Genomic DNA, 12,465 nt, shown 5'->3' on the forward strand with positions numbered 1-12,465 from the left:
ATCTTTCAAGACACAAGAAATCTGGATTTCAAACTGTTGCTGATTAATTATGATGAGCAACAGAATGTTGAAAAGACACTGTCATTCAGTGGCTAAAAGATGAATGTAACAGATGAGATAAGTCCATCAAAATATAAAATATTCAAGAAAAAAAAAAAACATAATTTGGATTTTAGATTGGTAAATGCAACTGATTACCAATTTTCAAAAAAAAAAAAAGAAAAAAAAGTCAACCAATCTTAGAATAGGTTTTATTTTTCTTCGACAAAACCAGTAGAAATAGTCGCAATATGATTTATTTCCTCATTAAATTTCAATCATGTTTTTTTTTAGGGGGGGGGGCAAATAGGATGAAGCAAAAACTGTAAGGTAAAAAAAAAAATCTGGGTTTGTTTTTTTTTTTTTTTTTTTTTTTTTCAGAAAAAGCATAAATATGAAAGAAAGCTAAAACAAAATAGCAAAAGTCATTGAAGGAAAGATGGAAAATGCATGTAATTGCAAAATAATTGAAGAAATAAATTTCCAAAGTCCAACTGTTTTAAAAACCAAAGCTAAAGAGAAAAGCTGCCAGAATTTGACAATGTTTGTCAAAGTTTTCAAATCATTTCTATAAAAAAAAGGTGATTAAAAAGATTTTTTAACAAAACCAGATGCATCATTTTGATCAATTTTGTAATCGGACAAAATTTCACAAAAATACTAAAAAAAAAAAAAAAAAACTGAACATTAGGGAATATTTAATTAATTGATATCTAATACTTATTGTTAAAATTTCACAAAAATGGGGGATATCTGAATTTTCATGAAGAGCTTCAAGTCCCCTTTTACTTCCTTTGCTTTAAAACAAAGCAAACTAAATGTAGTTAACATTATGGACGCTTATGCCTTACAACTATGTTTCAAATTTCATAATGATCTTTTATTTAATTTTGGAATGAATCCTATATATAAAAATATATACACATATCTAACTTTATACCTAATAGAGTATGGAGCTCTTTCAACATGAATTCATCTAAAATTGATCTGATTTAAATTCAAAAATTAAAATAGTACAAAAATAAAATCCAAAACAATATATGTAAAACATATTCAAAATGACATTTTTCCAGACTAAAAATAGTAATCAAGATGAAAAATTATTCTGAAGACAAAAAATGAAATCAGCATAAAAAAATATTTTTGTTGATTTAATGAAAAACTAAAAGAGAAAACTAAGTTTTTTTTTCATGGATTGTGTGAAGGAAAATAAAATTTTTCTAATGTTTAAAAGTAAATTTTTGGTAGTATTTTAAAAGCTTTATTAGATTTTGATCTTGATAAGTGGTAACTTGTTAATAAGATAATAATAAAAAAAAAAACTTTATATGAAAAAAAGAAATGTATTTATTTAAATAAACCAATTTTGGGATATGGATAGTAAAATAGATATAAACTTAAAATCTTGGAAGATTTCAATAACAAACAAATAAGAAAGTGTCAGAGTTCACTTTAAGTATTGTGTGAAGCATTCAAATTATCACATATTGAAGGCCTTGATAATGCAAATTAATTTTTTTTTTTTTAATCTCAAATCTTACTGATTATTCTGAGAGAAATCTATATTAGACTGCAACGGCACAAAAATGGCCACCATTTAGAAATTTAGCTGCTTTATGCAGACAGTTTTCGTAGAAATTGTATAACTATATCTTTAAAATTCTATAATTTATTAAAAAAAAATACTTTTTAAATACCTTATTTACATCTTTCTCATTTTCTTTTTCTTTAACATTTTATAATTTCCAAAATGAAAATCTTGAAAAATAACTTCATAAATGTAAAAATAATGTTTTTGTGTTGCTGTAGTCTCGTCCAGATACAAACAATACATCTGAAAACTTGTATTAAGCAAAAATTTTATTTAAAATAGAAACTACTTGTTTGTTTTTGAATTTTGGACATGAAAATTGGTAATTTGTATTATTCAAACTACTATCCTCATCTTTGTTGCTATTTTCACAATCTTTAGACTGGTGTAACCTCTGACATCCAAATGCATCTTAAAGAGTTCTGTTAGAAATTCAATATGCTCAACAGACTCTTTGAAAAGATATACTTAAGAAAACTAGAGATTACACTAAAAAAAAAAGTGAAAAATAACTATTAAGATAAGAATAGATGTTCGAATAATTCAAATTATTTGGTTGTTAGTGAAATGTATTTAAGAATTTATGATTATTTGAGTATTTGTGCCAAAAATTGGATTATAAAAAAAAGAAGCTATTTTTGGGATGGTGAGATTAGAGTAAAGGACCACTAACAATTAATACAGTTTCTTCAAAAAAGAATCCAAACTAAAAAAATTTGAAGAAATGAATATTTTTTGCAATATGGTATAATCCAAACATTAAACAACAAAGTAAAATGATTTAAGTTAAAAAGTAAAAAAAAAAAAAAAAGAAAAAAAACAGAAACAACTAATAAATATGGCAGTTATTCTAAACAACTTGCATTCAGCAAAAAAATCCTACAATAACAAAAACACTGAGTAACTGCAACTATTGACAAACATTGGCAGAAAAATAGAAAGGAGCACATAAGTAGAAAAAAAAAAAAAGATGAAATAGAGATGAACAAAAAAAAGTATGGCAGCTTTTGCAAAAGAAAAGAAAGGTGTCCATTTTGGATTAGGAGAATAAGCTACAGCATTTTCAATCTTACGTTGCATGAGCGGAGTATTCAATGGATCAAAGATGTCATTGGCAAAGGGATTGTCAACAAGGTCATCCTGCGGAAGGTCCTTTAAATTAGGAGGATTCAAAACTGTAACACAAGCAGAACTTGTACACTGTGATTTTGTATGCTAGTATAAGTGTATGTATATATATATGTATTAATGCTTGAATCTAATTAATATAAACAATAGATGGGTTTAAGTGTTTACATGGAATGAGGAAAAGTTTTTTTGTTTTTTATTTTGCCCTACTGCTACAAATTGCTGAATAATAATAATAAACCGGATGTTGGTAATTTTAATAATACTGCATGACCTAGCAATACAAAAATATATAAACAAATAATGTTATGCCTGTACAAAGGAAAATAACACCAGAAATATGATATTCTAAGGTTAGTGCATTTATTGAAATAATTGTACTGTAAAACTTATGAACCAATTATATTGATGATTCTGGATTATTTACGTGGCATGTAGCATATGATGATAGGATGTAAAAAACAAAACAAAAAAATCTAAATTGTGAATCTACTGGACTGTTGGTGAGGAGAACTATCGCTAGGTTGATGTGACTTTGTTATTTGTTAATTTATGTATGTTCTTAGCACTGATGAATGCCCTACTGATATAAGAAAAAAAAATGTGCATAGATCTATATAGAAAAATATCAGCAGAAGGGCAAAACAATTGTACACTTGTATAGTAAATAAAACTGAACCTTTTTTGATATGAGCATAAAACGAGTGTTTGTTCTCAGTAAAGTGATATATTATAACAGTATTTACACACACACACATCATAACAGTATTTACATACATATATAATATATTAGAGCAGTATTTATATACACACACACACATATATTACAACGGTATTTACATGCACACATATATAATATATTATAGCAGTATTTATATACACACACATAAAAAGGTTGATTGGAAGTAATATATGGTTTCCAGTTTCATGTCAGATCTGGATAAAAAATATTCTTGTACAATATAAAGGCCTGTCAACTAACGTACATTTCCTTATTTATAAAACCGGTCTTTGTTACATTTTACCATCCCTATAATATAGCTATACTTAAGACTGCACCCTTTTTCCTCCACAAACTAAAAAAAAAATTTAAATATGAATAGCATATGGTTAAATCTATGATTTAAGATCAATTTTTGTTTTAAAAATAACGTAATCATAAAAAAAAAATATATATATTACATATCTAATTAATTTTTAAAACATTTAAATCCAAACAAAGGTAGCAACTTGGTAACCTCATATTGCCTAATATTTATGTAAACGAAATTTTAAATTCTAGAAACATTTCAACTATTGTCACGAGCTGATATACAATACATCATTGACGGAAGTTTTGTTTCTGTTGTGTTATTCCTACACAAATAACAAAAGACAGCTGTTCATGGCATCAAGACAGTTGACAGCTGAAGATGACCTCTGTCCAAATTTAAGTTCATTTGTGTAAAGCAGACAAATTTCCAAATTTCAAATACTTATCTGTAAGGAAACAACAAAAAGAGACACAAATACAAAAAAAAAAAAAATAATTAATTAAAAACTACTAACGCCTACTAAAATACTTACCAAAGCTAAAATTTATATATATATATATATATATATATATATATATATATATTAAAATAAATATGATATAAACATGATCTTCATCTTTCTCTCTCTCCTCTTTTTCTCTGGGGATGCAATTGAAAGCAAAACTCGATACTCAAGTAAAATTTTATGAGGAATTTAACAGTGATATTCATTTTGTATTAGGGAGTTTTAATATCACACTATGGGTTGTACGTTTGTACATGTCCTGCATTACTGATGCATATCTAAAGTGATACCGTAACCTGTAAAGGACATACCTCAATTTTCCCAGAGATTGGTTGTGCACAATTTTAATTAAAAGAAAAACCAAATAGTTTACATTAAAAAAAATAATTTGAAATTAATAAAATAAAATAATAATAATAATAATAATAATAAAAAAAAAATGTAATCTTGGAGGATGTCCTCCTATTCATCTCTACATTTGTAGCAAGAAAGAATGTGTCCATGGAATATAGATAGCAGTTTTGTTTCGGGGCATGTGCAACTGCCATTTCTTTGTGTGTTGTGAGCCAAACCTTCCCCAACTTCATATGCAATTGTGGGGCTAATAGAAGATAAACTCCTAAATGCTTATCCTGGCATTGTGTTCAATCGTCATGGCCTTTACATTGCTACTTGACTAAAGTAACTCTGTTTCATATGGGATGTGGTTATAGATTACTCAACCATGGTTTTACTATAGATTTCTTTGCACAGGCATCCTTGCAGAGCATATCCATTGTCTCATTAAATCCTTTCTTTTCATTCATTCATATCTCTATATGTTTATTGTATCATGCTTTGAATTAATGTTTTTACTGCAAAAGATTATATACTTATAAGAACAAGGGGGAGGAAAGCGGTGTTTCGCTCTATCAAATAAAAAAGAAAAAGAAAATAATTTCTTGCTAGTAAATCATGCAATGAGGCCTTAAAGAAAAAAAAAAAATGAAGAGAATAACATTTAAATGTTTGGTAATGTCTTTGTTTACCTTTATCTTCATCTTGAATATTCATATATTTGAGAGGATCAAAAACGTCTGTCTCAAATGGATTGTCACCACCTTTGCTTCCAGTATTGTATTTTTCAAGCCAACTGAAGGAGGAAGGAAGACCAAATCCAACTGTGTGTGTCAAAACTAAAAAGAAAAAGAAATAATTGTTTCAATCTTTCGTCAAATACATGTCTATACTCCTATAAATTTGTTTTTCTTTTTTGTGTATTGATATTCATATTAAAACCCCTTTTTTCTATTTATTTAAAAAGAAAATACAACTTTGTTATATATGGGTCGTGGAATTGCATTCATCTGCAAAAGATTTAGGTCATTTTCATATTCTTTTAAACATTCATTTTAATTAATTCCCTATTAGTTTTTTAGGTTTTCTTATAGGATGACCATCTTTAGTTAACTATTACGTGTAATTATATTCATGCAGATATTCTACATTATTTATACTTGCGTAATATTTGCGTAAAAAGTTTATAGTAAGTACAAACCTCTTTCTATATATATTTATGTATGTGTATATATATTTGTTTAAAAAATTTTGCCTACCAAACTCCTTAGTCAGTTTTTGGTCTACAGACATGAATATATAGGGTATTTGAACTCATGCAAAACTTTATACTTGGGTTTTAGCTGGGGAAAATTGGTGCAAAAGTGTGAAAATGAAAAAATTGGAATTTGCCAGGTGAAGGTCGAATGACGGCATTACGAATATATAGCTATTGGTCTATGTTTTAATTTTTAGCCTTGTAGCAAATACGTCTTCATAGCTCTAGCATTAATGTCAAAGGAAAAAGTAAATCGTAAGCTAAACATTTCGGTTTTGATTCTAAATAGCACACAAGTCATTTTTTAAAACTTTTTAAAATCATTACTATATATTCGGTCCAATATAATAATAAATACGAAATCTGCACTAATCAAAACATCATATTTAAGCATATTTTATGATCGGGCACTGCCAGGCGGCCTGCTATTAAATTAATAAAGCACCAATTTTGACAGCAAAAGTGATGCTTGTAAAGAACACTCACCTCCATCAAAAAATAAAAATTGAAAAAAAATATGTATGATGTACAAGAGGCGTGCAATAAATAATGCCCCTGACCCACTTCCAGTTGTCTGATCTAGCTGAAATTTTGCATGTGTAATGATTTATATCTCTACGGGTTATGTGGCAAATTACAGCTCTGAACTAATTTTGGTTTCTGTTTTACAGGTGTTTGAACTGAGTCAGGTGTGAAATGGAGCCTGTTGAATGTCGAGCAGTGATCCGGTTTTTGTATTTGAAAGGACGCACACCACAGGAGATTTTTGATGAAATGAGAGAAACTTATGGTGATAATGCCCCTTGTAAAACGCTGGCATTGTGAATTCAAACATGGCCTGAAGTCTGTGGAAACAACTCCCAGACCTGGTGCCCACCCACCTTCTGCCATTGATGAGGCATCTGTCTGTCAAGTTGAGGATGCCATTTTGGAAGATCGGCGCATTACTATTCGCCAAATAGCTCAAGATGTCAAGATTAGTACAGGGTCTGTGGAAACTATCATTCATGACCATTTGCATATGCATAAGGTGTCTGCCAGATGGATTTCCAGGTTGCTCACACCATTCCAGAAGCGAGACCGCATTGAGTACTCGAGGATGAATTCGGAGATGTGCCAAGAAGATGAGTCAAAGTTTTTCAAAAGACTGAATACACAGGATGAAACCTGGGTCCATCACTATGATCCAGAGACCAAAGCCCAGTCAATGCAGTGGAAGCACTTGGGTGCAGCCCTCCGCTGGCAAGGTCATGCTCACAGTCTTCTCGGACCAGGACGGAGTAGTGATGACAGATTTCCTGGCAAAGGGTACTACAATTACAGAAGCCTATTATGCTTCACTTTTGAGGAACTTAAGGGAAGCTATCAAAATCAACAGGCGTGGCAAGATCAGCAAAGCTACCCTTCTCCTGCAGGACAATGCTCCGGTCCACAACTTGCATATCGCCAGATCAGAAGCACGGGTGTGTGGTTATGAAATCCTCCCTCCATCCTCCATACTCTCCTGACCTTGCACCCTCTGACTTTCACCTCTTCCCAGCCATGAAGTTGTTTCTGAAAGGAAAGCATTTCCCAGATGATGCAGCCTTGATTTCTGAAGTCACGTTGTGGTTGGAGGACCAACCTGGGGTGTTCTACAAAATCGGTCTCCAGAGCTGCATCAAACGATGGTGAGAAATGCATAACTCTGGGTGGTTCCTATGTAGAGAAAGACTAATAACTGTGCCAAGTTTCGTTGCTCTCCTGCTATCGGAAGTGGGTCAGGGGCATTACTTATTGCACACCTCTCATATGTACCCGTGATGGAAAAAATATATTGTACACCAAAAATCATGTAAATTGATCAGATAGTTCTATTTTTAAATAAGAAAGTCAAATTTTATAACCAGACAACAAGCGACGATCTCATAATGCCATCATGAAAACAGTCTGACAGACAAGGGAGACAACTCCAAATAATTTAAACTTTTGCGAGATTTTTGTTTTAGTTTTTTAAATAATAAACTCTTCAGAAATAGGGTTCAGAATCAGCCTTGTACATCTTCATAATATCTATGCATTCCTATTAATCGCTTAAAAATGATTTTCTTTATAAAAACACTTGATCAATTTACACAAGTTCTTGAAATGCAATATAGATAAATATATATATTTCTACACTTTTATTGCTTCAAATATTGAGCTGAACCTTTTGCTAAACTTTCTAAATATGTTCACTAGGGAAAAATAACTTTATCGCCAAGAGATTTCAAATCATAAGTCATACATAATGAATATGATTTAGGTCATAAACTCATTTGCGAAAAGGATTTGGTGGGAGGTTTTCCATTATCAGTTCTGTAAAGGAATTGAACAAGAGTCAGATAATCTCACATCATTGAACTTGAACACTCTGGATTATAATACAACTACAGACACCACTTTCTCCAATAATTCATATTTCAAATTCTATAAAATCGAAACACACAGAAGTCCACCTGTTATTATGGCACTGGATATTTTTGAGCATGACATGATTAATATGATAAAAAAAACAGAAAAGCTAAAACACAGAGTCAATACACTAATCACTCAATAATAAAATTAATCAAACTTTATAAAAATATTAAAAAAAATGACTTTAATTTGATAGTTCAGACAAAATGATATACAGTATGAACTTTGAAATTTGTAACAATTTAGTTATGAAGGAACTTCACAAAAACTACAGAATAGCGAACAAGAATGACATTCACAATGCATTGAAAATATTTTCTAGAATCAATATTGATAAAAACATTAAAGTATACACCACTTGTGTTTAAGGAGCACAAAGTAGATTTTAATAATAACCTTGCCATCAGATTAATTTGCCTTTGTATATCAAACATAGGTATAATTAGTAAAAGGATTTTAGATAGAGTTTTACCTCACATTAAATCTAAAGTATTCCATTTATGGCCACCCTCTAAAAAAGTGCTCAAATAGTTTAGAAAGTTACAGCAAGTACCAAAAATTTATACTGACTCTTATTATACTTTACTATTAAATAAACCCTAGATATAGATAAAAAAAAAAGAAACAAGCACAACAAAATAAGCAATAGATATTAAATTAACTAGAAGAACATCACTACTATACAAAAGGAAATCATGGCCTAGGAAAAATAGGGAATTCACTTTTGACATTACTATGGGTACTTCAGACTTGGTGATTTCAGTTTAAAACAAATCCATAAGGAAATACTGCATATGCTGGGAGGTTTATGAAAGGGTGATGAATTCTTTGTTAATTCTGAAATTTTGGGATTTAAAAAACCTAAAAAAAAGAATCAAAACTTGGTCACTGGAATTTAGTTTACTTATATGCATATATATATATATATATATAGTAATTCATAAAATATATATCGCGATTAAGCTACACTGAATATTCCGCGTTTCATCCACTCTAGGACTCTTCAGGCTTATATATGTATATATACATAAACGATCACACATATATGTATGTATATATATATATATATATATATGTATATATATGTGCATATATGTATGTACACATTTTTTTTTTTTTTTTTTTTACACAGTGATCACCACTTATCAAGGCCCGGAAGCCACTCAGGGATAAGGGTTATTGCAAGTACATTAAGTTAGTGAGGAGATTTGCTGAAGTGTTTACTTAAGGGGGCAGTTCATTAGGAATTTGTTAACATTGGACTTGAAGACATCCAAGTTGTAGTCCGGAGGGAAGCAGGCAGACGGAACAGAGTTCCACAGGCGTGCAGTTCTAAGAAAGAAGCTTTGTTCATGGAATCCGCGTTTTGATTTAGGCACAGATATAGAGTGGGGGAAATTTTTCACAGTGGATTCAGCTAGACGGGTGTTTTTCGTGAAAGATTGGCGAAGGGGGACCAGAGATTGGAGTTCAGACGAGCATCTGCCATGGAAATAACGATAAAACAAGGACAGGCTCGCAACGTCTCTTCTGTGGGAGAGAGGTTGCAGGGTAGAGAAAAGAGCATCCCCCACTAAGCCACGAAGTCTATTTTGTACATATATATATTTATATATAAACTAGCATTAAAAAAAACAAAAAACACTAACTTAGTTTTAAAACAGATCAAGAAACTAAATAGAGCACACACAAAGGAACAGGTCAACCAGAGGCCAAATAGGCCTTTGTCCGATAAATGCATGCTCATTGGCTGATAGGAGGGGCGCGGTGGATACTAGAAAGCTGATTGGCTAACTAAAATCTCAATAGAAGAGGAGCATATAAAAACGATAAACAACCACAGAATTCGCACATAAGCCTGAAGAGTCCTAGAGTGGATGAAACGCGGAATATTCAGTGTAGCTTAATCGCCATATATATATTTTATAAATTACTAACTAGCTCTACCTACGTATTGAGCACTTTTGAAGTAAATACTTAAAGTTTACGCATAAATCTATACTTTCGTATATTAATTTTATGTGAGTAAATTAAGTAGTTTATATATATATATATATATATATTAGTATGAAAATATGTTTATGACACCTAAGCTACACAGAGGCGTTTACATTTTATTTCTGCAGAAAATCGTCAGACTAAAACCTGATCTTATTTGCTATAGATATATTTTCATACAACTACTAAGCTGTACTCATGTACTGATCATTGTTGAAATAAATACTGAGATATATATATACACAATATATGTGTATATGCATAATCACACTGGTTCTCATCAGATCATCAAAGTTAAGCAATGTTGAGCCTGGCTAGTACCTGATGGAGAATTCTAGATGCTGTATGTGCTCTCCACTTATCTCAGCATTGTTTCCAGTTGTCCTGAACCTCCACTTGCCACTCGTATTTAACAACGCCAACTCAGGAGAGGTGTGGTTGGAGATTGTGCAACTCTTGCCACAAAAATTCCATGCGCAGGCACCCTTATAGTGGATATCCATAGTCTGTCAAGACTGAAGGAAGCTACTATATATATATATATATATATATATATATATATATATATATATATATATATATATATGTATATATTAGGTGCAGTTTGGTAGATCGTTCTGCAAACTGGCTGATAAGGTCACTTATATATATATATATATATATATATATTAGATAGATAGAACCTCATATCAACTTTTATAGAACTGTCAAAATCATATCAACTCAGATAAATACATGTTTTATTCATCAAGTAAAAAACATCTATAGTTTGCGATATGCTTTTTAGTATCAATTCAAAATTTTACACATGACCAGAAAAAGCAATTTTCTTTTTAGAAGCAACAATGTAGAAAGAAAGAAAATCTGGAATTCTATTTTTTTTTTTTTTTAATATCACAAAAGACCTTGGAAATCTGCTGATATCAAGTTGGTAACTATCCTCTCCAGCTGGTTGATGGCCACATTCCAAATTTGTTGATGAAAGATTTTATCATCATAGTTCTTCTAGAATCAGATAAATACTTGCTAATATAATTAGAAATGCAAGAACTGTGACTTGCTTTTTGCTTTTTATAGTTGACATATGAGTATTGGAATCAAGAGATGCTGTTTAGTTTGCTCTCAATAGAATGGCTGTTAATAGGGGAGAACATGATGGTTGCAATATCTCTATTTTATTCTCAGATATGTTCAAAAGACACTGCCATGTTTCGCTTCAATCTACCAAACTGTATGTGAATAGAATGGAGAAAAATGAGCAGACTAAAATCCTGAGAAGATAATAATTTGTGCAGAAAATACAAAAAATAGTAAAGCCAATCCTAGATTTTATAAGTATAAAAATTAAACAGAATTCTTCAAATACTTGGCAGATAAAGTCATATTTTATAAAAATACTTGTCAAGCAGTCCCCTCAAATGATCAAATTTTGTCCATTCAAGTAAAAAATTTTCAAGCCTCTTATAACATTGTTCATCATTCAACTGTGAATCTAATTAATCCTTATTCTTGAGTAGCTTTTCACCTTGGTAAGAGGTGATTTGATTTGGTTGTTTTGTTTTACAGCATATCACCCCCTTTTTCATGTTATTTAATGCCGAAACAAATAATTTTGGAAAAAGTTTTATGCTTCAAGTTTTTTATATTTTCAAATACTTATTTACAGTGTTTGATTATTCTGTTTTATTGTATATCAACTCGTTTCAGTTTCAATCATTTTGCTTCAAGTTCTTTATAAATTCTAATATTTATTCATGGTTTAATTGTTTTGTAGAAAAAAAAATGTTTTCGGTTTTGCAGAACATAATTAAGTTTGGCAAAGGGAAAGGAAAAAAAAACCATCAATGTTTGGTGCACTTAAGTCAGGAAGCCGATATCTTCAGACAGCCTGATTTGGTAATACTAGTGGTAAGGAGTAATTCATTCATAAATTTTTTTTAAAAAAAACTAGCAAATCAATTCTGTTCTCCTTTATAAATGAAAGCCTCCTCAATCAACATAAGAAGTCGGGTACGCGGAAAACACAATGTCCACAGGGTTTGGAAAGGTGGATTTTTGGGTGGTGGCACGGAATAGAAATGAGCATGTTGCCCAAAGGTATCTGAAGCAGTTTAGTGGTTGATTCTATATAATGCATCAA

At 30.7% G+C, this 12,465-nt stretch overlaps 1 protein-coding gene across 2 annotated transcripts in view; it reads right to left on the minus strand.

Annotated features, from left to right (window-relative positions):
• Window positions 1-12,465, minus strand: part of LOC145292118 (inositol polyphosphate 5-phosphatase OCRL-like) — a 161,547-nt gene that overhangs the window by 82,216 nt on the left and 66,866 nt on the right. The window contains exons 5-6 of one of the 2 annotated variants that reach the window (XM_080138223.1): window positions 5,326-5,472; window positions 2,704-2,805 (exon numbers count right to left, since the gene is read on the minus strand). In XM_080138223.1, coding sequence (XP_079994349.1) covers window positions 2,704-2,805; window positions 5,326-5,472 — 249 coding nt within the window. The remainder of the gene's footprint in view (window positions 1-2,703; window positions 2,806-5,325; window positions 5,473-12,465) is intronic. The other variant, XM_080138224.1, reaches the window with a different exon arrangement.

This window comes from Euprymna scolopes, chromosome 13 (genome assembly GCF_053919585.1).
Source record: "Euprymna scolopes isolate OS-2025 chromosome 13, ASM5391958v1, whole genome shotgun sequence".
Classification (NCBI taxonomy): domain Eukaryota; kingdom Metazoa; phylum Mollusca; class Cephalopoda; order Sepiida; family Sepiolidae; genus Euprymna; species Euprymna scolopes.